Source organism: Saccopteryx bilineata, chromosome 12 (genome assembly GCF_036850765.1).
Source record: "Saccopteryx bilineata isolate mSacBil1 chromosome 12, mSacBil1_pri_phased_curated, whole genome shotgun sequence".
Lineage (NCBI taxonomy): Eukaryota > Metazoa > Chordata > Mammalia > Chiroptera > Emballonuridae > Saccopteryx > Saccopteryx bilineata.
Window position 1 is genome coordinate 8,397,400 of NC_089501.1, and position 25,617 is coordinate 8,423,016.

Genomic DNA, 25,617 nt, shown 5'->3' on the forward strand with positions numbered 1-25,617 from the left:
AAAAACAAATCCAAGCTGCACTGTGTGGAAGACAAGGCGCATGAGGAGGAGACTTCCATTCTCTCACTCCATTAGCCAGCAAGTCCTCACTGGGGGTTTTCTCTTCTAGAGAAGGGAGGGAGAGTCAGAGGAGGTCACAGGGACACACCGACACCATTCTTGTCCTTATAGCACTGAAAACAGTGGTGGGCAGAAGAAGGACATGCATATGTAATAAAGCCAAATAACACAGGCAGAAAGATCTGTCAATATTTGAAGGTACTGTGTTTTATCTTTCAAATTTATTCAGGTACCAGATGGCCTCCTATATTAAAACTAGCCCTGACTGTAGTATAGACCCACATGTTCAAGGCAAGTAGCTTTAAGACCCTCTGTAGTGCCTTCATGAATGATACCTGCAGACACAGGGATTCAGATCTAGCACTGATGAACGAATGGACAAGGTCGTGCCTGCGCCAGCAGAATTCAGTCTCTCTGGAGAAGCACTCACAGGCGCAGGAGTGTGTGTTGGGTGCAGTGTTAGCTTTTTTCCCTCATGAGACTTCCCTAGCCAGCCTAACAGCCCCTTCCTTTCTCCCTCCATTCTAGGTGCCCTCCAGGGAGCCAGGAAGGATACGTAAGGGTTCCCAGCATTCATTCAACCACGCAAGACCTGCTTTACAGGGAAAGCTAGAGCCACCATAACACAAGGACATAATGCCCAAAGCTCTGGGTCAGGACCCCTGCCTGGGTGTGTGCAGTGGGAGGAGAACCCCTGCTAATGTCTCAGTAGCACTGACTCCCCAGGTAACAAGGTACAATGGGTCCTTATATAAGACACTGGCTCCTAGATGAGCTGAGAGAACAATGGCTGATGTGTACCTCTCTAAACTTTTATAATGAACAAAACAATTTTGGAACAAATAAGGTCCAATGTCTAGTTACCCTGATTCACATACTGAGAGAAGATTTGGAAGATTAAGGATACATGAGATAACTTGCAAATGTTTCAGAAAATGTATGTCTGAGACTGCGTGCCAGATATTTTGCAAAGTATTAGCTAAGTCAGCAAATGTACATGGCAGTAAAACAGCCTGTTGTGGGGAAGAGAAGAAAAAAAAAATGAAAAAGATCCCTTAGGGATAGATAAGATTCAATTTTAAAATGCAAAAGATACACGAAAATACTTGAGGGCTGATAAACCCAGTCGCACGGGAGATGATGGGGAGGTCAGAGAGAGAATCAGAGATGACGAATGGCCAGAAAACCATGCTGCCAAATGACCCCCGGCTGGCGATTAGGGAGACGAGGGAGAAGGCGCTACCCCTGGCTTTTAAGCAGGGGATAGAAGTGCACTAACATCTGGAAAATTCAAAATTCACACTCTCAGATCTGGTCCTGGAACTTCTGACTCAAAAGTCCCGCGATGAGGCTCAGGCCCCTGGGTTTTGAAGAAGCTGCCCCAGGACCTGGGAGCCAGCCAGCCAGCCAGCCAGGGCCAAGAGCCTCCGGCCTGAGGTGCCGCAGGGGCCTTCTGTCTCGGAGCCACCCGTGCAGAACTCCCACAGCAGCAATGTGGGGTCCCCGTGCCACTGTCACCAGCATTTTGATGTGTACATGAAGTTCTGGATTTTTTTTTTTTACAGCCCCTTCTCTGGTAAAAGAAAGGTGGAAGTTGGTAAAAAAACAAAACCTTACATACTAAGTCCTGAGTCAAAAGGAGCTGGAGCACAAATGTTCAATTGCCAAAATAATGAAGAGCAGCTGCTCCCTCCCCCCTCAGCCCTCCGCCTGGGCTGGCCTGGGCTCACCTGTCCCGCCTCGGGTCCTCAGGGTCCCCGTGTGAGAGGATGAGTTCACGCCCCCAAAGACGGTGAGTCCCTGGCCTCCGGCCGCGTGGAAGTTGTTGTAGTTCGGGATGGAGGTCACGCCGAAGCTGGGGTAGTGCTGAGGGGTGGGGTCAGTGCCATAGCGGTACCCGGAGCTCTGGTTCAGGCTGCCGTCCCGCTCCTCCGTCAGTTTCGTGGCTTCTTTATCCTTACATTGCACACAGCCCATTATCTAAGCTCCTGCCGAGAAAATAAAGGAGGCATGTGAACTCAGGTGCTCCTCAGATGTCGGCTGCTTGACTATTCGAGGGCTCCGTGGTGAGGCTTGCCCTGTGGCATCGCGGGCCTGCGAGGGACTGAGGGAGCGCACTGGCTAGGGCTGGTGGTTAGAAGCGGCGTCAGTGCCCTTAGCTTGACAATCACATTTGCCCCCATAAGCTCTGAGCAGTGGGATCAATCCAGCACTGATGTTCACCATGCAGCAGTTTTCCTCACACGAGGTCTGCACCCCTTGAAATTCTGTGCTATCACACACTTGCCTGAAGACAGCCCAATAATACTTATCATTATGCTTTTCTTTAGTCATCTCAAAAAATAACGTATGCTCTAGAAAATGAGTCTACACAATATTAGGATAAAAGCCTCCATTGCGGCAAAGGAAATTTAAAGTAGAGGGTAGAGGGGTGTTGGAAAAGGCAGGAACAGCGTGAAAGGACTCACCGTGCTTCTTCACTTTTGGGTACCCAATTCTTCAGGACTCATTTGGTAAAATGTAAGCAATAAGATAATGATAGGTATCAAAATGAAGAAAGAGTTGCTGGATGAAAAATTTCATTAAAAAAAATTAAGCTGGCAGAATCTATGAGGTCGAAGTATATTTGTAGTTTGTCACTACAGCCTACTATAACGAAGTCGTCAAAAGCTGCTGAACTCCTTACATTTCCATTAGCTTCTGACGTCTTTCAAAAACACAAAATAAGCATTCCCGTGTTCTAGAGGCAGCGGTGGATTAGAAACTCGAGTCTTCGCCACCCACCCTCCTCCAAACCTACTTCTCTTGAGCTCCTTATCTCAGTAAGTGGCATGACTGATCCCCAGTTGCTCAAGTCAGAATCCTGAGAAGCTTCCTTATTTGCTTTTTCTTGTTTACTTCCCACTCTTCCTGTCTCACACTCCACTATCCAAACATGCTGAACTTCTCAGTTCTTCAAAGGTTCCATGTTTTCTGCTCTCCTTCAGGCCTTGGAGCATGGCCTTGAATACTCTTTCCCTCTCCTCTTTGATACGCAACATATCCTTCACGCCCCAGTTAAGACACTGCTTCCTCGCAAAGCCTTCCATGATTCTCCATCTTCACCCAGGCTGTGTTCTTCTCAAGTGCTCCCCTGGCATCTTGATTTCCCTCAGATTGGCACTTATTGCACCACATTAAAACATGGCCTGTCCACTTGTTTCACTGCCCAATGGGCTGTGAGTTCCAGGAAACCGAGGCCCTGTCCATTTTTATTACAGCTATATTGCCAGTGCCTGACACACAGTAGGTGTTCAGTAAAGAGCAATTGACGAAGTGACAATTCTACAGCCCACTATGCTTCTCTTTCACCCTTTCTTTCTCTCTGCATAAAGACCAACCTTTCATTCAGTGACTTCTATCAGCAGTTTGCCCTGTACTTCTGAATCTACTGGTGTGTGTGAGAAGTGAAGATGATTCAGAAATACAAGGTACGCTGGGTAAATGACCCCACTATGGGACTGCAAGGCCCTCTCAAGCTGACAGGGGGGAGGGAGAACATGTAATGGATGTCCCTGGCAAAACTCTAAAAAGGGGCCCATTTGGGCCCAAAGAACCAAACACATGACATCACGTGTAATTACATGTAGTCACTGGGGAGGGCACAGCTGGTATAGGATGGGAATGGACTTGAGGCCGTGAAGGAGAATGAAAGAGGTGGTTTTTCTATGGCATCTTGCAAGCCAAAGGGGGAGTGCCACGTCAGATATGGAGACTGGGGGGGACGGGGACAGAGGCACTGTTCTGTGCACTGCTTTCCTGCTGCACAGGGTCCTAGAATCAATACTGGACTGTTTTAAAGTCCTCTCATATTACATGTTTCAATAAATACTTAGTGAATTGAAGGTCAGTTTCTGAGAATGGAAACATTTGGAAATGAGCCGCCTACTGCTTGAACTGAGATCACCAAATCTGGAACACATTTACTCATAAATCATTTGAGATTAACTTATAGTATACTATGTCCAACATGCTCTCTAACTTACGGTAAATGAATACAATTTTAACAAGTTTCCAATAGGAAATGCAAAATATCTCCAAGTCATGATTTACTGAAGAAATTTCATCATTTGTTATTGGTATTGCTTCATAAGACTGAAAAATGTCTTGCTCACTTTATATTATCTCTTTCACAGTGGAAAGTTACTCTAAGCTTCTACAAAGGACAGACAGAAGACACTTCTTGTCCCAGATGTTTTCCAAGGATTTCACTGATGTACTACTCAGAGGGCGTGAGACCTGAATCACAGAATAGCATCATTTACAGCAGTGATCCCCAGCCAGGACTGACTTTGTCTCACCAAGGGACATACAGTGGTTCTCCAACTTTTTGAAGTCGGGGCACATTTAAAATCCTAAAAATAATTGTAGGCACACTATATACAAATTTCTGAGAAATATGTTATAATGATTAAGTCAAATATTAAAGAAAAAAACTAAAGTCCAAGTGTGCTTTTATGGTAATTAAATGAAATACGTATATATTCTGACATTAAAAAAACATTTTTATGTTACATTTTTTGAGTTATGCTTTTTAGAATTTGTAAAAAAGGGGTTAAAAATGACAAAAAATGTATCTTTATATATATCTATATCTACCTATAGATACAGATATAGATATATTTATATATATATTGAGATACATTCTTAGTAAGATTTAGTAAGTTTGTCAGGTCCCGGTGCGAATGTGTTAAGGTTTTTCATTCTTGTGTTTATGAGAAATGTGAGCCTGATGTGTCCTAGAGGTTTCTTCAATGTTTGGGCATATATTTGAAAGGCAAACTCTCATTTCCTCATCAATACATTGAATAATTCCTCTCTTCTTACTCTTAATTGTGTTGAGTGCAGCAAACTCCCACCATACATATCATCTTAACTTTACACCAAACAAAGGATAGAAGAAACTTGCCTCCAGTCTTTGGGAGAACATGGGGGATAGTGTATACAATCCAGCACCACAGCTTAACAGCCTTTTGCAACCTAATCAGGCAAGTGAGGTGGGGGGTTGGGCAGACTGTCAGCTTACAGCCAATTGCCCACACCTCTGTACCCCCAAAATCCCTGTTGATTTTTTAGTCCCCAACAGGCATATATTTCTCTGGAATACCATAGGGTGCACCTGGAAATCTAGGGCGCACCACTGTATTAGGCAATGTGTGGAGACATTTTTGATTGTCACAACTTGAGGATAAGTGGTATTACTGGCACCTAGTGGGTAGAGGCAAGGATGCTGCTAAACATCCCACAATGAATAGGATGGCCTCAAACAACAAAGAATTACTGAGTTCTAAATGTTAATAGTAGCAAGGTACAGAAATCTGATTTAGCTATATCTTTGAAACAGTTTAACAGCTGTTTCCCCTGTATGTATGTTATTAGCATGCAAATCGAGAATGCCTTCCTTAGGAAAATAGAAATGCTAGACAAAAGGAGACAATTTAAAAATTGACATGAAATGCTCTAATTTTTCTCTGGAAGTTTGTCCCTGTGATAGAGAAAAGATTCTAAAATCTGTAAGAACTCTCATTATAAACTACTTTCACAACTCCAACAAAACAAATCAAAGCCTACATTAGAACTCTGCCAAAAATAGGACCCTACATCTAACCCAAATAAGAAAAAAACAATTTTCAAAATCTACTAAAATATTACTACTGTAATAAATGAATAACAGCTTATCTATAATTCTATGAATAACGAACAGAAATAAATAGTAAGCTCCTTAAAGACAGGGGTTATTATTATTATTTTTGTTTGTTTCATTATTATGTCCCTAGTGTCCAGAATAGTGTCTGGCACACAGTAGGAGCTTAATAAATATTTGTGAAATGTTTAAATGCATAAAACCAAAACTTGATCCAAATAATTTTGGAGAAAACAATTCTCTTATAGGAGGCACAGCTCCATTACCACTTCATGCATTTGGGATTTTGAGTAAGGAACATTTCTGCCCAGATCTTGCTTATTCTTTTCCCTCTGTTGACAAACACAAAGAAACTGAAATAAATCAGTAAATGCAGACTCAGCCATTATAAGTTAATCACAATGAAAATATTTGTATAAGAACTTGTGGTCTTCTTCCTCCCAGTTGGGGTGGTCTGACTAACCATTTCCTGATGGAAGAGTCAGAGGACGCTATATGAGTTGTACTCAGTGTGACTTCAGGCTCCTTGCCATAAGGCAAACTTCTCAGCATTTGAGTTAAAATAAAAACAATCTTTATTATGCACAGTTTTGTGGTGGGGCTTTTATGGCTAATGTTGTAGGTCCATAATGAACATAAAATGTATTAATATACTTGCTCAGGATCGGTAGGGCAATCGGAAACTGTAATGTCTTTCTGAAAGTGGGGACCTGGAGTTACTCTGAGCAGTAGTAAATCATACACCATGAACTCATGGTCATTTTTCTCTGCACGCTACTATGCCTAGAAAAACTGTTGGGTAAGCACTGTGACCAACAGAATCCTGGGCCTGTGGTCAAGGTGTCTAGATTATAGCTATGGAGCTCCCTATTTGCTGATCCTACAAACGGAGGGGCTCTGTTTCTGTAATGCATGTAAAACCCGATTTATTTATAATTTCTTTAGTTTGTTGACTCTTTTCAGATGTACTAACAGCATTAAGCAACTCCAGGAAAGGTTGCCAAAGGGGGACTCCATGGACTGCCACTCCCTCCTCCCATGAGCAGGGAAGACGCCATCGCACTTTCTGGTGCTAGGCCATGTGAAGCCCCAGAATCCATCTTCACATAACCCCCAAGTGATTGACTAAAGCTGACATAAAAGATGGAATCTATCTGCTACTCTGGGCATATACAGTGAGTCTGGATGAATGTATATTCTTTCCACTAACGCCAGAGGTGATGACCTCGTCTGCTAGATGGTCATTAAACATAGTTATGCTCCTGTTTTCTCATAGGCCAATCAATAAAGCACTGCCTGTATGCTCAGGTTATAATGCTGCAGGACTTTGAGATTTCAGGTGTATGTGAGGGCTAGGTACCAAAAATGGAAAATGCCTACTGGCAGTCTTCTGTAAGAGCAAATTACTTTCTCTTGAGACACATAAACTTGCAAGCAGAGGACAAGATGGCGGAAAAGAAGAAAGGTGAAACTGACAACAAATAACTTTAATTTCAGCAGTGTAAGCACTTCCATCTCAGAAGCCAGCCTAGGTGCATGTGGAAAAGTGACAGCCCTTAGGCATAATTCATCATCCTTGCTTCTGACAGCCCAGACTTTGGAGAGTGACAGAAAGCCCCACTGGGCTGTACTCTGACGTGGCATATATCCTAGTGCTATCATTCCGTCCCTTTAGCTGGTCTCTGCTCTATCTGGGCAGGTATCAAAACAAAAGTGAAAGGCCAAGAAAGGGAACCTAACAAACAAACACAGGTAATGAGACAGGACCAGTTAAAAAAGAATTTAGAGCTGAACTGTAGATCTACTTCACAGTTCCATGCCCTTCTCTGGGAGAAAAGCAAAAACTGGCAGCTTAACAAGCAAACCCCCTCACCTGACCAGGCGGTGGCGCAGTGGATAGAGTGTCAGACTGGGATGCGGAAGGACCCAGGTTCAAGACCCCTAGGTCGCCAGCTTGAGCGTGGGCTCATCTGGCTTGAGCAAAAAGCTCAACAGCTTGAACCCAACGTCACTGGCTCCAGCAAGGGTTTATTCAGTCTGCTGAAGGCCCACGGTCAAGGCACATATGAGAAAGCAATCAATGAACAATTAAGGTGTCGCAATGAAAAACTAATGATTGATGCTTCTCATCTCTCTCCGTTCCTGTCTGTCTGTTCCTATCTATCCCTCTCTCTGACTATTTCTCTGTTCCTGTAAAAACAAAACAAAACAAAAAAACAAGCAAACTCTCTTTTTCAGTCAACACTAATAGCAGGAGGCAAGAGGATTAGAAGATGTGGCAGAGACATATCAGAAATGACTTCGGGGCAGAAGACGCATGGCAGGGGCTCTTGGGCCTTGTGAAACTGGAAATACCCATAAGAATCAAACTGGGGCGTTTTGCTACATTCTCAATATTGAAAACGAATCCCTTGAAGGCTAGGGAAGGCTAGCCTTAGTTTCCCCCCTGTAACTGTGGGAAGCAGGACGTTTAGTGACTGATGAGTGCTACGTCGGTAGCAATAGTAGTTGGGCCACAAGACCTGTCACCCAAAATTCCTAACAATTTCAATCCTTTATGATGATTTCCAACCCTCTCTGTAGGACACTGGGTCCTGACACCCTACAAGGGCGTGCAGGCAATGCTGGCTTCTGTGGAGGCCAGGACAGAAGAGCCTGAGAGGACTCGGGAGGCTGGGAAAGAGCAGGGCCCTGCTGTCTCACTCAAGTGTCAGAACTATTCTGAGACGGAGGTACAGTATTCCCAGTCCCCTCCTCCACAGCGGAGGAACAGACAAGGCTGGGAACCTGTCCATAGCCAGTCAGGGGTGGAAACGGGATCTGATAGCAGACAGACTGATTCCATGGTCAGCACATGAAACCTCTACGCTGCGAGTTGCCTCCTGCCTCATGGAATCCAGGCCAGTTCACGCAAGGGTGTAGGTGCGAGGGTGGGATGAGTGGAGGGAGAGACTTGTGGGGAAGGTCCCCTACTTCTACAGAACCTAACTTCATGTGCATGACTAATAGGGGCCCTGATTTCAGGGCCTGGGCCTCACTCTCCCACATTCACACCCCAGCCCCCGAGACTGGCTCTGTAGGGGTGCTGGGACCATGCCAGGTGTGGTGAGTCACCCGCTTCCTTGGTGTAGTTTGGTATCTTAATGAACATTTGAGCCAATGACACTAAAGCACTTAGTCTCCTTGTATTTCCTAGGTGGAGTATTTATATATATCATGAAAGAGGCAGCATCAGTCTCCTTGGTATAAAAGCAAGCCTTCCCACTACACTTAAAACCTGATTTGCTTTTACAGGCAAAACTTTCTGCAACATATTTACTGCATAAACTAAGCTGCACGTGTAATGCCGCCTCCAAGCACAAAATAAACAGATTCCTAATCTTTGATGGAGTCCTGTGAGGGCGAGTTCCCCACCAAACACAAGTGATAAAGCACTACCTCTCTGTGGTGAGAAGACTGATGTCAAAGCAGAAATCTATACAATGCCAGCACGGGCCACAGGCAACAATGGGAAAACAGAGCCTATTTAAAAAATCAAATCGAAGCTTTGCTTCAGAAATGAGAAAAGGAAGAGCCAGGCCCATCTGATCATTTATGCACGATTTGCAGAGGCCTCCGGAGGGTTAGAGGGGGAGGAGGTTGTTTTCTATTGCACAGCAAGGGAGCTGAACCTAATAGGAACCACTCCTAAGATGTCACACTACTTTAAGAAAAGCCACATTCCTGGCACCTAGAATATTTCTTGGGCTCCCCTTCTCTGGCTTGTCTTGTTCAAATGACCCCCAGGCTGAGAAGCGGCAGCTCACGCCCACGTAGTATGTTCCTTCCCTCTGTATCTGCCTTCCATTCCCCAATGCCCAGAGATTCAAGAGCACTTAATAAAAAAGAAATGGAAGCATTAGACGCCAATGGTAGATTTAACACTGCAGTCAACTAAATGCTGGAACCATTCCCAAACCCAAGTGGCCAGAGGAGGGTTTAACACCAAACCGTGGAAAAGTTCCAAAAGGAGGAAGAAGTTTCTTCGTACACTCACTTTGCTTGGAGTGAAATGCTGGTAAAACAGGGATACGTTTTAACTGTCTAGAGGTGTGGAGAGATTTAGAGCACAGACTGTAAAGTTTTTCAGGCTTCCCTTCACCCCTTTTTGGACGATATTGATATTCCTTGTGGTATTTTTAAATTTTACCTTATTTTTATTGGGATATAATTTACACACCATAAAAGTCACCCTCTTAAAGTGTACAGTTCAGTGGTTTTAAGTACATTTACAACACACACACACACACACACATCCCATTACTACTATCTAATTCCAGAACACTTTCATTACCCCCAAAAGAAACATGTATTCATTAAACATTTACTCCCCATTTCCTTCTCACCCCAGCCCAGGGCAACCGCTAACCTCCTTTCTGTCTCGATGGGGTTGCCTATGCTAGACATTTCACATAAATGGAATCATATAATATGCGGCCTCTGGTGATTGGCTTCTTTTACTTGGCATAATGTTCTCAAGATTCATTCATTTTGTTGTATGGACCAGTACTTCATTTATTTTTATGGCTGAAAACAATTGCATTGTATGGATATACCACTTGATATTTACCATTCATCAGTTGACAGATACAATGGTACCCTGAGATATGAATTTAATTCATTCTGTAACCAAGCTCATAAGTCAGTCAACTCGTATATCAAACAAATTTCTCCCATTTAAAATAACTGAAATAGATTTAATCCGTTCCAGCCCTGTGAAATATCCCAAACCATCCTAAATTATGAAAAAAAAGTTTTTAATTAAGAAATACACATGTATACTTTACCAATGCATAACAAAATATATGAAATAAAAGAAAAAAGTGTTATTCAGTACTGTATTCTTACCTTGGAGACAGACGAGTGCAGCTAACGGAGGTGAATGGCAGAGGAGGGAGGGAGGAAGGAACGCAGGCACTGTAGACACGTAAACTAAAACTGCACTTTCTTAACACTAAATGTAAACTAAAACTGCATTTTCTTTACTTTAAGCAAAACTAAAACTGCACTTTCTTTACTTAAAATGAAACCACAGAAACTTAATTACAATTCATATCTCGGAATTTTGCTCGGATCTCGAATAAAAATACTGACCGAGTTGCAGCTCATACCTTAAAAAAAATTCGTATGTTGGTCTGTTCGTATCTCAAGGCACCACTGTATTTGGATTGTTTCCACTTTTTGGCTATTATGAATATTGCTGCTATGAACATTCATATATAAGCTTTTGTGAGGATATGCTTTCAATTATCTTGGGTTAATATTCTAATATATAAGGAATTTATATAGATAAAAACCTTAAGATTAGATGAATGGGAAATCATGTGAATCGGCAATTCAAGGAAAAAAAACCAAGTTGCGAAATATATGGGAAAATGTTACCCTCATGGGCAAAGAAATACAATTTAGATTAGTGAGATACTTTCACCTCTAAATTAACAAAATTTAAACAAGAAATTGTGTGATGAAGTTTCCTTTAAGTGCATATTCTCATAAACTGATGATAGAAGACTGGGAATATGAACGTAACTTTTTCATAAACCAATTTGGCAATGTTATTTTAAAAACCCTAAAAATGGGCCTGTTCTTTGTCTGAGTCTGTGCTGAGATACTTTAAAAAAAATGACATATGAAGAGGCTCTATGAAGTGTTATTTATAATTTAAATTGTAATTAGAAAACTTGCTTAGCAAGAAGGCAATGGCTAAGAAATTATAAGGCATGACTATAATATAAAATTAAATAGAAATTAAAACTTATGAGGCCCTGGCCGGTTGGCTCAGCAGTAGAGTGTTGGCCTGGCATGTGGAAGTCCCAGGTTCGATTCCCGGCCAGGGCACAAAGGAGAAGCACCCATCTGCTTTTCTACCCCTCCCCCTCTCCTTCCTTTCTATTTCTCTCTTCCCCTCCTGCAGCCAAGGTTCCATTGGAGCAAAGTTGGCCCAGGCACTGAGGAACACTCCATGGCCTCTGCCTCAGGTGCTGGAATGGCTCCAGCTGCAACGCAGCAATGCCCCAGATGGGCAGAGCATCACCCCTGGTGGGCATGCTGAGTAGATCCTGGTCGGGCACATGCAGGAGTCTGTCTGACTGCCTCCCCACTTCTAACTTCGGAAAAATACAAAAAATACTTATGTATACACAAAATTGTTAGTAATATGGAAAAATGCTCATGTTATATGTAAGAAGGGTCAGATTACTGAGACTATGTAACTAGAAAGTTGATAATTGTTGGGAATGAAAGATACTGAGATGTTTGCTGGTAGTGTGTAGGTGGTAACACTACAAGCGACCATTCTTTCTTCTGTTTCTTTATTTCTTTGATCTTCTATATTGAGAATGGACCATTTTATTTATTTTATTGAATTTATTGGGGTATCACTTGTTAACAAAATTATACTGGTTTCAGGTGCACAATTCTACAACACATCATCCGTACACTGTGTTGTGTTCTCCACCCCACGTCAAGTCTCTACCCATCACCACCTATCCCTCCACCCGTGCCCTCCTCCTCCTCCCCCGCTGCAATCACCACACTGTAGTCTGAGTCTAAGACTTTTCTTCATTTTTGCTCAACCCCTCCATCCCCACCCTGTCCCAACCCCCAGCCTGAAAGCTATCAGCCTGCTCTCTATGAGTTTGTCTCTATTTTGAAATTCTTTTTTTTTTTTTTTTTTTGTATTTTTCTGAAGCTGGAAACAGGGAGAGACAGTCAGACAGACTCCCGCATGCGCCCGACCGGGATCCACCCGGCATGCCCACCAGGGGGCGGCGCTCTGCCCACCAGGGGGCAATGCTCTGCCCCTCAGGGGTGTTGGCTCTGCCGCGACCAGAGTCACTCTAGCGCCTGGGGCAGAAGCCAAGGAGCCATCCCCAGCGACAGGGCCATCTTTGCTCCAATGGAACCTTGGCTGCGGGAGGGGAAGAGAGAGACAGAGAGGAAGGAGGGGGGGGGGTGGAGAAGCAAATGGGCGCTTCTCCTATGTGCCCTGGCCGGGACTAGAACCTGGGTCCCCCGCACACCAGGCCAACGCTCTACCGCTGAGCCAACTGGCCAGGGCTATTTTGCTTGTGAAAACGCACCATTTTAATAATAAGAATAAATCACCATTTTTAATAAGAAAGGTCCCTTTAATCTTATCAATCACTGAATTAATTTGTATATAAACTGATAACAACCATATGTCGATGAAGTATAGTTCATGAATTTAAGAATAAAGAGAGGGAGGAGAGTGATTGATTCTAAAGCCGGTTAAGAGGTAACCTCTTTTGAAAGGTGTGAAAAGTGACAGCACCAAAGGGCAGAGAGACTTCTGAGTGTGTGTTTATAACATCTGTTGGTAGAGGCAGTGAGGGAGTGGTGCTGGGAGTGAGGGGCTGATACACACAGATGAACAGCCACAGAAATATACTTAAGGGCATAGATTAAGCAAAGCCAGAATATACAATCAATCACAAGATCATGTTGGTGGCAAGTGGCAGAATCTGGGATTACAGAACCAGCAGTGGGGTGGCTGGATTAGTGGAAAATTGAGACCCTTTGGGCCCCAAACTCCTAGGTATCCAGGGAAACCCAATAAACTCAGAATGACAGTACTTGTTCAAGTCTCCCGCGGACCCTAACCAAGGAGCTCTGGTTACTGAGGTCTCTGCAAGACCACACACGGGCATGGCTCTCAGGAGTCGGGAGGAGGAAGCAAAGTGCTGTCCTTCTCTGGATGTCTGCTGGTGGTGGGGACGAGGAGACCAGCTGAGGGCACCAGGCAGAACAATGCTGTATTTCCTTTCACCCTTTCTTGTTAGGATAGTCAGCCTGGCATTTTGATCAACTTTTGACTTTGACTAGAATTCCCCAGGCCCTAGAATCTAGGGCAACCTAAGTAGGACATAGAATACCAACACTGGTTTATGCAACCTGAAATTTTCAGAAACATAAAAGATCCAACAAAGATATTCCTTTCTAGTGTTGATATTCAGTCAAGCATTTTCCACCCTCCTTGGCTCTGTTCTATAAAAACAACCAGAGGAAAACAAAAATAAAAACAAAAATGTTTATTCATGAACTAGCAAAGAGAAACAGGAAAGTCAGTGTCACATCTGGGCCACAGCGGCAGACACTGGCTTTCTGGGCTGAACTGGCTGAGGGCCCAAGGGTCAGGGTGTCACCTGGCTAAGTCACAAGAAAACACATGAGCACAAAGCAGCTGTTTGAATAGGCGTCACCAATGCCCCTCCCCGCCGATGCTGAGAATGAAAGCCAAGGAGTTCACTTTCAGATGTTAAACAAAAACCCTCTCTGCCAGTCTTCCCAGCTCCACAGAGGTTCCTCGCCAGATGATGCTGTAAATGTGGCCTCATCCTTTCAAAAAACAGTGAATTCTTTCTCCCCTTGATTTACCAGTTCTAGTAAAAAAGATCCACTCCTTTAAAGAAACAGAGTGAATTTGAATAAGACAATTTTTGCCCTCGAGCTCATGTGTATGTTGTGACCTCCCTGTCTCTCCTTTCTAAGGAGCACTTACCTGATTATGCAGTCAGAGCCTATCAAAATCTACTGCCCTGAGACTTTGGCTGTGAGGCCATTTGCATTGTGTTTTTAGAACTGAGGCTGGTGTCTTTTCTTTGAAAAATGACATGAAGTCCGGTTCCTGCCCCTCTGGATCTTTATGTTGGCACTTTCTTAAGTTGCAAGGAATCAGCAACACCAGGAGCCATAATTTTTGCACCCCTTGCAGTGGTTTAGAATTTCAAAGCTTCTCAGCAGCTGTTTTGGTGTGAATGGTGACAAAGTAGGCTGTCAGAAAAGATACCTCTCTCTAATTCCAGGGCCTCTACTGGGACAAAGAACAACAGTGACAGCAACGATGGGAATAAGGGGAGCAGAGAGGTGGGCTGACTCTAGCCAGCCTCCTCCCCCCACTTCCTCGCTGGAAGGAAAGGGGGACTTTCCAAGCCCTTGGTGTCATCCCTCCTGACCTGGTGGGCCAGCTGCGCGGGCAGTGTGGCAGTTGCTGAGGTGAGGCTTCACAGGAGGGCGGCACACGTGACCGCGAGCTGAGTGCCAGCAGGGAGACAAGGGAGTTAAAGGAGGGGCTGATGAGGAAGAGGAGGGGACACGGAACCCACCGAAGGCAGTGGTACTTTCCCCAGCAGCATAAAAAACAGCATCTGGGATGACAAATTGTGGCCACTTTATGTGGGAGGAACATGTTACATGGGCTAGACCATTTGATGACCTACATGGCACCTGATAGAAATCCAGTCAAGTTTCTGTTAACAAAACCAAAAAGGGAAGACTAGTTCATATACCAGTGACATTTTATAATTATTATTGCTTATAAAATTTATGGTAAAGCAATTCAATAGTGACTTTTCCCTTGGAATATCAATGAGGCAGAGTATGATTTTTTTTTTTTAGAGTGTTGTCTTGCAGAGTAACTGAACTTGAGGTTATGTCCTTAAAGATGACAGCACAGAAATTTATTCTCCCCTTTTCTGACACAGCAGGATTCTGGTCCTGGGCATAAAGGAACACAGCCTTGCAACTCTGAGGCCCAAATTCATATACATCTGAAAATAAGTGAGTTGTGGGAGGATGAAGGCAAGTGAAGGGTGTGGCAGACTGCTCACTATCTCACCAAATCCACCATCTTGCTTTCACAGTAATCGAGCTTTAACAAGGCTTAGTATAGCTATGCAGCTGAAGAGTACATTTTTCAGACTCTCTTGCAGCTAGGTGTGGCCATGTTACTTAATTCTGGATAAATGGCTGTAAATGGATGGGATATATTCAACTGCTGTGTCCTTCAAAAGGGAGTGAGTTGTACCTCATTCTCCTTCCCACTGCTTGTGGACTGAAAAGTGGATGTCGTGCTGCTGAACTGGCTTAACTGAACAGAGATGGCAACCTAACAGGGAATGGAAGAGCTATGGGACAGAAGGAAACTGGGACCTGGATGGCCTTATGAAGTACAGCTGCTTGTCCACCCTAAAGCTCTGGTCTCAGACCCTACCATGAAAGAAGCATGAACATCTATCTTCTGTGAGCCACTCTTCTGGGGGAAAGTGAGGTAGGAATCTTTTGATTTTAACAGGTAGCCCATACCCCAACAAAAGAAGGAAGTAATCCAAACACAGAGGTCAAAGGTCACTTGTTTTTTCCTCTTGCCTCTAGAACAGCGGTTCTCAACCTGTGGGTCGCGACCCCGGCGGGGTCGAACAACCAAAACACAGGGGTCGCCTAAAGCCATCGGAAATACATATTTTATTATTGGCCAATTAGCCTCAATTCTAATAGTAAATATGTATTTCCGATGGCTTTAGGCGACCCCTGTGTTTTGGCCGTTCGACCCCGCCGGGGTCGCGACCCACAGGTTGAGAACCGCTGCTCTAGAACTACTAAGAGCGTCTAACTTCCTTTGATACTGACAGTTAACTTTGGATTAAGGCAGGTTAGTAGGATAACAACACTAATGAAATTTTACAATAGCTACCATTTATCGAGAACTTATTTTCTGCTTTGCACTTCACATATGGTATTTCATTTACTCCTCAGAACAACCTTAAAAGTGTATTTCACAGTGAAGAAACCGGAGACTCACAGAATTTAAGTTTAAGTTACTTGCCCAGTACCACCCAAGCCCTGAAACCTGGATCCATGCCCGTGTCTAATCAATCACATCTTCTTCTGACTACTCCAGGACTCCAGGCTCCCTTTTGAGAAGCATGCTCTGCTCCCAGCCATCTTCTTTGCTTTTTTTGCAAAAGCCTTATCACTATGAGGCTCCAGCTCTCTCTGGCTCTTCCCTAGGACAGCTGTTCCCCTCCTGAACTGCTGGAAGTGAGGAAGTTAGAAAGAAAATAATAAGAACAAAGAAACTCCCCCAACAAAGGTTACTCAGAAATCACCATAGTAACAAAATCACCAGTTTTCAACTGTTTAATTTCCCTTGCATTCTTGTCTCTCTGCACCTATTCTTTTATTTACATTGAACGAACATATTTTGATACTCTCTTTGTGACAGGTGCTATGCAAAGGACTGTGAGTAGAAAATCCAGTAAACAAGGGCCCTGCCTTTGAGCTTATGTATATGGCACTTAGGAGGGAGACAGACAAGTCAATCAGTGGACCCAGGTTGGGAAGGGAGCCCAGAGGAAGCCCAATTCATCCAGGTCAGCTACTGTGAAGGTGGCTACATATCGGTTCAGGCAAGGAGGGGGTGAGACAGCACATCTGAGAGCACAGAGGTGTGGTTTCACATGACTTATTTGATTTGTTCCCATATTTAAGGAGCGCTGAAACATGTGCCAGGCATGTTGCGAGTCTTTGGGCTTGGAGAGTGAAGGAGACAGGCTCCTGCTCAAGGAAATGGATATCATATCATATCATATCATATCATATATCATATCATATCATATCATATCATATGTCATATCTTATTATATATAATATATAACACAGTGGTACCTTGAGATACGAATTTAATTCGTTCTGTAACCGAGCTTGTAAGTCAGTCAACTTGTATATCAAACTGCCGATACTGGACCCGTGCGTCAACGCGCCAACTAGCAGGAGATTCTCAAATCACAAATCGTATCTCGGAATTTTGCTCGGATCTCGAACAAAAATACGGACCAAGTCGCAGCTCGTATCTAAAAAATTGTATGTTGGTCTGTTCGTATCTCAAGGTACCACTGTATATTATATTAATATATATTATATTAATATATATTATATTATAGTATATCTTAATGGAATGGATATGTGCAGCTGGGGCAGTGGTTGGAAATAAAGCCAGATCATAAATAGCTATGTGTCCATTCTACTGAGCGCTCATTATGGTGCCTGATGCTTCGCTATGTGAAATCAGTAAAATATCTCCTTCAACCCATCAACAGCCTTGTGAACTCAGTATTCCTATCACCAGTACTATTTTACAGATGGGGGAAATAAGTGTAGGGGGGTCAAATTACTTTCCTAAGGCTGGATTTTAACTCAGATCTGGCTGAATCTAAGATGTATACTCTTAACCATGTGCTCACAGGCTCCAGCATTTGTACATTAGCTGGCTAACACTTAGTATTAAGTGGGAGTAAAACTGGGTATTGATAGGCACATATTGAAATGAGGAAGAAGAGAAGCATGGGGGAGCCAGACAGGGAGGCAAAGAATGGGAAGAGACTGCACACGGGTGGACAGAGAGGCATCTGAGTCAGATGTGACTTACTCAGCTGGACAACAACTCTATCCATTCTAGCTATGTGTCTACGAATAATTCATACCTCATAAATCATCCCCAGCTGTAGCAAAGCTATAGCTTTTGCTGTCTGTAAGCATAAAGATCTAAACCAAATTGCTGCAGAGGTGCTTTACTATGGGACTATGTAAGTTACATTTTTTGAGTGCCCTGTCAGAGAAGAAACCCCAGGATCTTTTGGGGCTGGTAAGAGTGGGAAAGAAATAAAGGCTTGTTGTGCAGCTGTGTAGTTAGCTGCCTAAACATGACAAGGACAAACAACAACAGAGATAGATACTGTAATGCAGGACATTTGGAGAAAAACTACCCACTAAAGGTCAGGTAACAGCTAATGTCCTCTGATATTCACAAGAGGAGCCTAAAGAAGGGGCTCGAGTTAGAGGTGCAGGTAAGTGTAAGGTCAACAGGGTCCCACCACCCTCCCCCTCCAGCTGTGGGGAGTTTACTTCATCAAGTCAAATAGGAGTGTCTTTATCACGAAGCAGAAGTGGCAGTTACACCTGTTTTGCATGAAGTACATAATAGTAACCAATTCTCTGGACAAATGTCAGAAGATGGCTTATATTTTAGCCACAACGGCTCTGCTCACATTTGCAGGCTCATCACAGTCCGAGGATGGAAACTTGTGCTCACCCACCAGCAACAGCCAACAATCAGCAGACCTGAGCAGCAGTAATCTGTCCCAGCACTGAGCAGAACCGGCCTGTCCCCAGCGTTCGCGCTGAGCTCCAGGTAACAATGACCCGAATATGTCTTCACACTGCCCCAGTTCTGGTTGAATACAACCCAGGCTGACTCAGCGAGTAACAATGGTACACACTGGAATGAGCCCAAGCAACAGCTTTGCCATAATTCTTTTTGACAAAGGCTGACCTGACATGCTGATTATCAGACCAGGGTTAAAAAAAAAGGTTCTTTGTATAACCAGCCTGCACAGTCCGGGTTTCTACCAGGTCTCATTTTTAATCTGGACACACATTCCCTGAGTGTGCTCCTCTCTAAAGGCCTCTTCATTTCCCAGCCATCTTGCTTCCTTCTTTAGATTTGCATTTTCTACGGAGGTTCCATTGCTAAAATTCAACTGTTGCTAAAAATTAGTGAATCCATGTATCTCTTATAGAACACACTGATTATTTATACCAATTCTTGCCTTTCCAAACTACTAAGCTATTTACTAACTTTGTTTTTACTAACTGTACGTCCACTGTTTTAAATCTGTTTCTGTTTTAACATGCTTGTTGGTTAATCTTCCCTACAGTCTATTGTTTCTTCTGTGCCTCAAACATTTGATTCTTCTTCAGCTTAAAAGAAAGCTTAAGGGGCCTGACCTGTGGTGGAGCAGTGGATAAAGCGTCGACCTGGAAATGCTGAGGTCGCAGGTTCGAAACCCTGGGCTTGCCTGGTCAGGCACATATGGGAGTTGATGCTTCCAGCTCCTCCCCCCTGTCTCTCTCTCTCTCCTCTCTAAAATGAATAAATAAAGAAAAAAAAAAAAGAAAGCTTAAATAAATTTCTCCTTTTTTACTTTTGGCCATGTATCCCCACTGGAAAACAAACAAATGCAGTTTATCAATTTCTTTTCTCTCTCTCTCTCTCTCTCTCTCTCTCTCTTTTTTTTTTTGGTACCAGAGCATTTTGCTTTCTCATTTAGGCCAGGTGACAAAACTGTCAATTTTCAAACAAGACAAAACAAAATAAAGCCTACCCCAAATCCTCCCTTATTTTCTTTTTTAAAGATTTTATTTATTGATTTTAGGAAGGAGGGTAGTGAGATCGTAGTTGCTTTACTTTAATTGTTCATTGATTGCTTCTCATACGCGCCTTGACCGGGCAAGCCCGAGGTTTTGAACCAGCAACCTCAGTGCTCCAGGTTAACACTCTATCCACTGGGCCACCACAGGCCAGGCCTCCCTTTGTTTCTATGTTGGGATTCCAACATAGAGAAGTGATGCTCCTGGCAGAATGTTCAGTTTGCCCATACCAAGGATGGCAAGTCCTCACTTTACGTTGTTGGTAGGTTCTGGGAACTGTGATGCATCCATGTATAATGGAACACATTTTACCACAGGCTAATTGATATTACCAAGAATTAAGTTCCTATGGCATCTCATCAACGTTATAACAAAAGGATGTTATTTAAGGACCTCCTGTACTGAACAGAATGTGGAACAAAATTCACTTACGCTACTGGTGTGGGATGTAAACTGGTACAACTAATTTGGAAAAACAATTTTACATTATTTAATGAAGATCAAGAAGCATCTATCCTATGAGCAGAAATTTCCAGTCCCTTAGGCGCGTGCCCTAAAGAAACATGCCAGGGGATATGTGTACCCTGCAGGTCTAGGGGAGGCCCAGGAACCTGCATTTTAATAGCTCCATCAGCAATGTGAGGGGTTCACTCTACTGTAAGGGTCTGGGATTGAAGGCTTACAGTATCAGCTCATCTCTGTCTTTGGAGCTGGGTTTCCCCAGGGCCTGCGGTTGCAGCCAGAGGAAAGCTTGTGCTGGGGAAAGGCACAGGGCTCGGTGACTACCCTCGGGGCTCTGATCCCAGACAGAGACGGCTAGTCCGAGGACCTCGGAAAACTCACTGTTGTTTCCTCCTCTTCCTTCTTGGTCATCCCGGGCTGCCTCGGCAAGGTCTGGCTTGTGTGTTACTCACTCAGAACCCACTTCCCCTTGGAGTCAGCAACATCATCATCATCCTCACCTTCAACACAAAGCCCACCCTGGCAGGGTGCTGCTCTGACCGTGGAGCTCCCTGCCAGGAACAGGAAGCCTGGAGGTGAGGCTTCAGAGATGAGACTGAAAGGTGAGCCTCGGTAAAGGACCACGGGGCTTTCACACACAGGTGGAGTGTCTTCTCCGTGTACACCTTTCCCTGGGCACCCGTGCTTGTGATTCCAGGTGTACCGAGCCCAACATAAGCACAGAGCCTGGTACAATCTGGCCTTTGATAAATACTTTCAAATGACAATGAACAGGAAGTGAAAATAAACCAGACTCTTTACAGAAGTGAAAGGAATTCTCTGCCTTCCTGTGGGAAGTTTCCCTCTGCCTTTCTTCTGCTCTGACTGCTCTTGTTAAGGGAGGTTGTATGGGGTGGCTTTTTGTCACCCTTACTTCCATTCATTTCCCTTCTTAGAAGAGAAATTAAGCTGTTCCTCCCTCCCCCATTTCTACGTGAACAAATGGGGAAAGTGCATGAATTGGCTAGAAAGCCTCCCTCCATTTGTCCATTCTCATAATCTTCCTATTTTGAGACTGAAATACCCCCAGGACAAAGGACTGATTATCACTTAGCCACAGTTCTTTTAGGTTTAAAAATATCTTCACGGTGTCAAAAGCTCTACCGATTCCACTGGGTACCTGACACCTGCTCTGTTATTTAGCACTAGTCATGTACTGAGGGTGGAGGCAATTTTTTTAGTTTATTAACTCAGCCTGACCTGTGGTGGTGCAGTGGATAAAGCATCGAACTGGAACACTGAGGTTGCCGGTTTGAAACCCTGGGCTTGCCTGGTCAAGGCACATATGAGAGTTGATGCTTCCTGTTCCTCCCCCCTTCTCTGTCTTTCTCTCTCTTCCCCCTCTCTAAAATGAATAAATAAAATCTTTTAAAAAATTAACTCATAATAACATGAGGTTCTGACAAGATGCACATTTGTGGGAGATGAGATGTTCTGTCAGGAGGAAGTCACGACGATGATATGATGTAAACAAATGGAGTCCAGACTGGGTGTCAGGGAGGCCACAGAGCCCATCTCAGCATCCACAGGCCTGCCGGGTTCTGTCTCTCCCTGAGGCTGCTGTGGCCCCCACCGGAGCTGCCTGCTGCCTGCCCAGCTGCCTGTCTCAAGGGAGCTGACTGCCCCAGCCAGGCAGCTCATCATCTGGGCAGAGACAGGAGTGACTTTTCCTTTAATGTTTCAGTTTCACTCTCTCAGTTTGGAGATGGGGTTTCCTTTCATGTCTCTCCTCTTCTGGTTCTCTCTCTTCCGGTGTCTCAAGGTGTCAGAAGGGCAGAAAGCCAGGGTCCAGGGGAAGGGTTTATATTTTGTGTCAATGACTAAACTTACTCTGGTTCCTTTCCTGTAAAATGTGGATTATACCAGTTTTTATAAGAATATCTACATTCTACTACTAATTACTAATAGGAAGTTACTGATACCTGACCATCTTTGATTTAAAAAAGGGATACACCCATTTCATATGGTTCAAATTAATAGACAACATCTAGACCATTATCTGGCCACATAGTAGGTTCTCAATAAACCACAGGTTTAATCAGCATGGGTGTATGAAGACAGGGCACATGCTGGAACCTGGGGTCATGACTGGTCTTTCTATCACAGGCACAGATGACAGCCACTGACTTCTGGGCCGCCCAGGAGACAGCCAGTCGCCATCAGGGCCAGCCACACCGCCAAACTAGTCACCTTGGGTGAAGGTGAACATTTAATGAGTTTAACTGAGTAGACAGTGAAATGAATTATTCTGATAAAAATTAAGAAAAAATAAAAAAGGAAATGAAGAGGGGAGAAAGCTGAATTTCTGCTTAACCTTTATTTGGTTTTAACTCCAGAAAGAATCCACTGCCTAGAATTTTCAAAAGGAACCACAATAGTCATATGATGTATTAGTTGGAAGGTGGGGGTGGAGGTTGTTTATCTTTTTAGAGAAAAATGGAGGTTTCAGTATAACTCTTTTAGTACAACTCTTGGATTAAAAAACTGAGTGTGAATCATACCATCAAAGAGTCAGTTTCAGGGTAAGGCATTCCAATCAGGCAGCCTTTGGCATGTAATGAGCTCATTTTCACCTAAATAGTAATGATCAAGCACAGATTTTTTTTGGAAGTTCTACTCTGACAACTGATAACACAGAGAGGAGTGCGTGGGTCTCAGGACAGAGGGGTTATATTTAGCTCCACTATCTCCTCAAATACATGAAGAGCACTTAGAGCCCTGGCATTTTCAGCCGAGTCCTCCTGGCCTGGTATGAGGTGAAGCCAGAAAGCTCAATGGGAATAGGCGCAGCCACAGTTGGATTCCTCCTGGTTCACTTCTGTGGCTCCAGGAAGCACTGTCAGCCTCTCCCATCACACTGTCCCCAGGGGGCCTGTGTTGCTTGAATGTAAGGGCCTCTCTTGGAACCCTGAGCGCTTTACAGACCAGAGGAGCTGCTGGATCAAATCAGACACTAGATGCCAAGAGTGGCCACCATTTTGAAGTCACCTGAGCAAGGTCACCTGGGCCTTCTCCTATGCTAAGGTAAAGCCGAGTCCTCTGCCAGCCAGACATACTCACCTTCTGGTCAGAACTGGACTATCTGGAGGGATGTGGCTTTGAAACATTCTGGGTTAACAGTTCTTGGACTTGTGGCTTTTACTGATGATAATCATTCTCGCTAACCAACTACCTACTGACCTATATGCCCAACACTCATTTGTTTGCTGCAAACAGGCTCACTAGATTCAGTAATGAAAAGAAAATGACAGAGGAAAAAGACAGTTTGCTTGGTAGTGTCTGGAGACTCTGGAGCACCACTGGTGGCCCTGGCCCTGTGGTATGAGGGGCTGCCCGGCTCAGGGATCATCGGCATCTGCCATGGGAATGGAGGTCTGTGTATTCAAGATCAACAGTGCTATGAGCACATAAGCCCTGTGGTTAAGAGGTGGGAGGGTAGTGGCTCCCACAACATACAAAGATTCCTTTGTCTTCAGTTATTTTCTGAAAGGAGCCTAAAATTCTCCTGACTTCTGGGTGAAGACCAAGTGCTGGGAGTGCTGATGCAGGGAGGAACCCAAAATACAGAACTGAAAACTATTTGATCACTTGAAGAGTTTTCTCTTTTGGATACTGGCTAGTTTCTTCTTTCTGTTAAACAAAGCAACAAAAAAAGCTTCAACTTTGATTTTCAGTCCTCCAGTGCTACCTCTCCTGAGAAGGTGGAGAGTGTTAAACAATCTGAGCAAAATAGACAATAACTGGCCACTGCTGGGCCTGCACGATTAGGTCAGTTCGACACCCAGTGGGCTCCTGTGAATCCCATGTAGACCTAGTTGCAACTACAACCCCAGGTCAACTGAGTAGGACCAGAAAGCATATCATACATGACTGCAGCCATTCATGAGGTCAGGGAGAAGTACGGAGCTTAAGACAGCTGTGCCCCACATACTTGTAAGTAGCAAATGTGGAGCTAAGCCCCATTCCCTGTTATATATCTGTGCTTTCTAACTACCTGAGAAAGACAATGGTAATGAAAACATGCAATGTTAATATGTAGCTAACCATTAAGTTAATGATGTAATTCTGTACGTCATTAAGGATAAATAAAAACCAGACTCAAACCCAGAGACAAAAATCAGTACTTATTATTATTTTTTTTCATTTTTCCGAAGCTGGAAACGGGGAGGCAGTCAGACAGACTCCCGCATGTGCCCGACCGGGATCCACCCGGCATGCCCACCAGGGAGCGATGCTCTGCCCCTCTGGGGCATTGCTCTGTTGCATCCAGAGCCATTCTAGTGCCTGAGGCAGAGGCCACAGAGCCATCCTCAGTGCCCAGGCCAACTTTACTCCAATGGAGCCCTGGCTGCAGGAGGGGAAGAGAGAGACAGAGAGGAAGGAGAGGGGGAGGGGTGGAGAAGCAGATGGGCGCTTCTCCTGTGTGCCCTGGCCGGGAATCAAACCTGGGACTCCTGCACGCCAGGCTGACGCTCTACCACTGAGCCAACCGGCCAGGGCAAAAATCAGTACTTCTCTCATGTCTCTCCTACATGAGAGTGCCAGGGCCAGGCCTAGGATGCAGGGAGTGAGACACCTGCCCTGGGAGCCAAATATCATGAGATACCAAACAGCTCAATAGTCAGGATAGAAAAGACAGTATTAAGATATTATCTTGATTAGTGAATTTTTTTGGATGCCCTTGAATTAAGTCTATACTTAAGAAATACGCCGCAGCTGCCACCCTCTGGTCCCCCGCTGGTAAGTCCACCATCTATAGGTATTATATATGTGACTGGAAAGTGCCCAGTTATGGAATTAGATGAAATCAACTAACAGACTCAAGAAAGAGTCTTCAAATGTATCTTACTGTTGACCAAGCATTTCTACTTCTACAAGTTATCCTAAGGAAACAACAAGGATATATGTGTACAAAGGTTAAACAACAGTCATTTCAGTGGTATTCATGGTAATCAGAAGTTGGAAATACTCTAGGTACTTACCCACGGAGGATTAACAAAATATAGTATCATACCAGATTCCTATGCAAATTAAAAATGTAATGTGGGAGAATATTAATAATCCTAGAAGATATTCACGATAAAGTCAAGGGAAATATGCGAGTTACAAAACACTAGGTGGAAATCCAATTTTTTTGCTTTTATTCCTGCCCTGTATCCCCATTGTCCACAGGGCATTCAGAGTGATCTTTTTAAGAAGGTTATTTCTAGTCTTTAAAACGCTCCCCAATTGTGCTTAGAATAAATTTAGACTGTGCAGTCACCCTGCTCAGGCCTTGTCCATCAGCCCTCGGGCCTCATCACCTGCAGCTCTGCCCTCGTGCCTCT

The 25,617-nt window shown here is 44.1% G+C and overlaps 1 protein-coding gene across 4 annotated transcripts in view; it reads right to left on the reverse strand.

Moving 5' to 3' along the window:
• Positions 1-25,617, reverse strand: part of FYN (FYN proto-oncogene, Src family tyrosine kinase) — a 230,276-nt gene that overhangs the window by 58,777 nt on the left and 145,882 nt on the right. For 3 of the 4 annotated variants that reach the window (XM_066247764.1, XM_066247766.1, XM_066247763.1), the window contains one exon: positions 1,791-2,048. In XM_066247764.1, coding sequence (XP_066103861.1) covers positions 1,791-2,037 — 247 coding nt within the window. In that variant the 5' untranslated portion in view covers positions 2,038-2,048. Of the gene's footprint in view, positions 1-1,790; positions 2,049-4,214; positions 4,234-25,617 lie in introns of those variants that run through there. The other variant, XM_066247765.1, reaches the window with a different exon arrangement.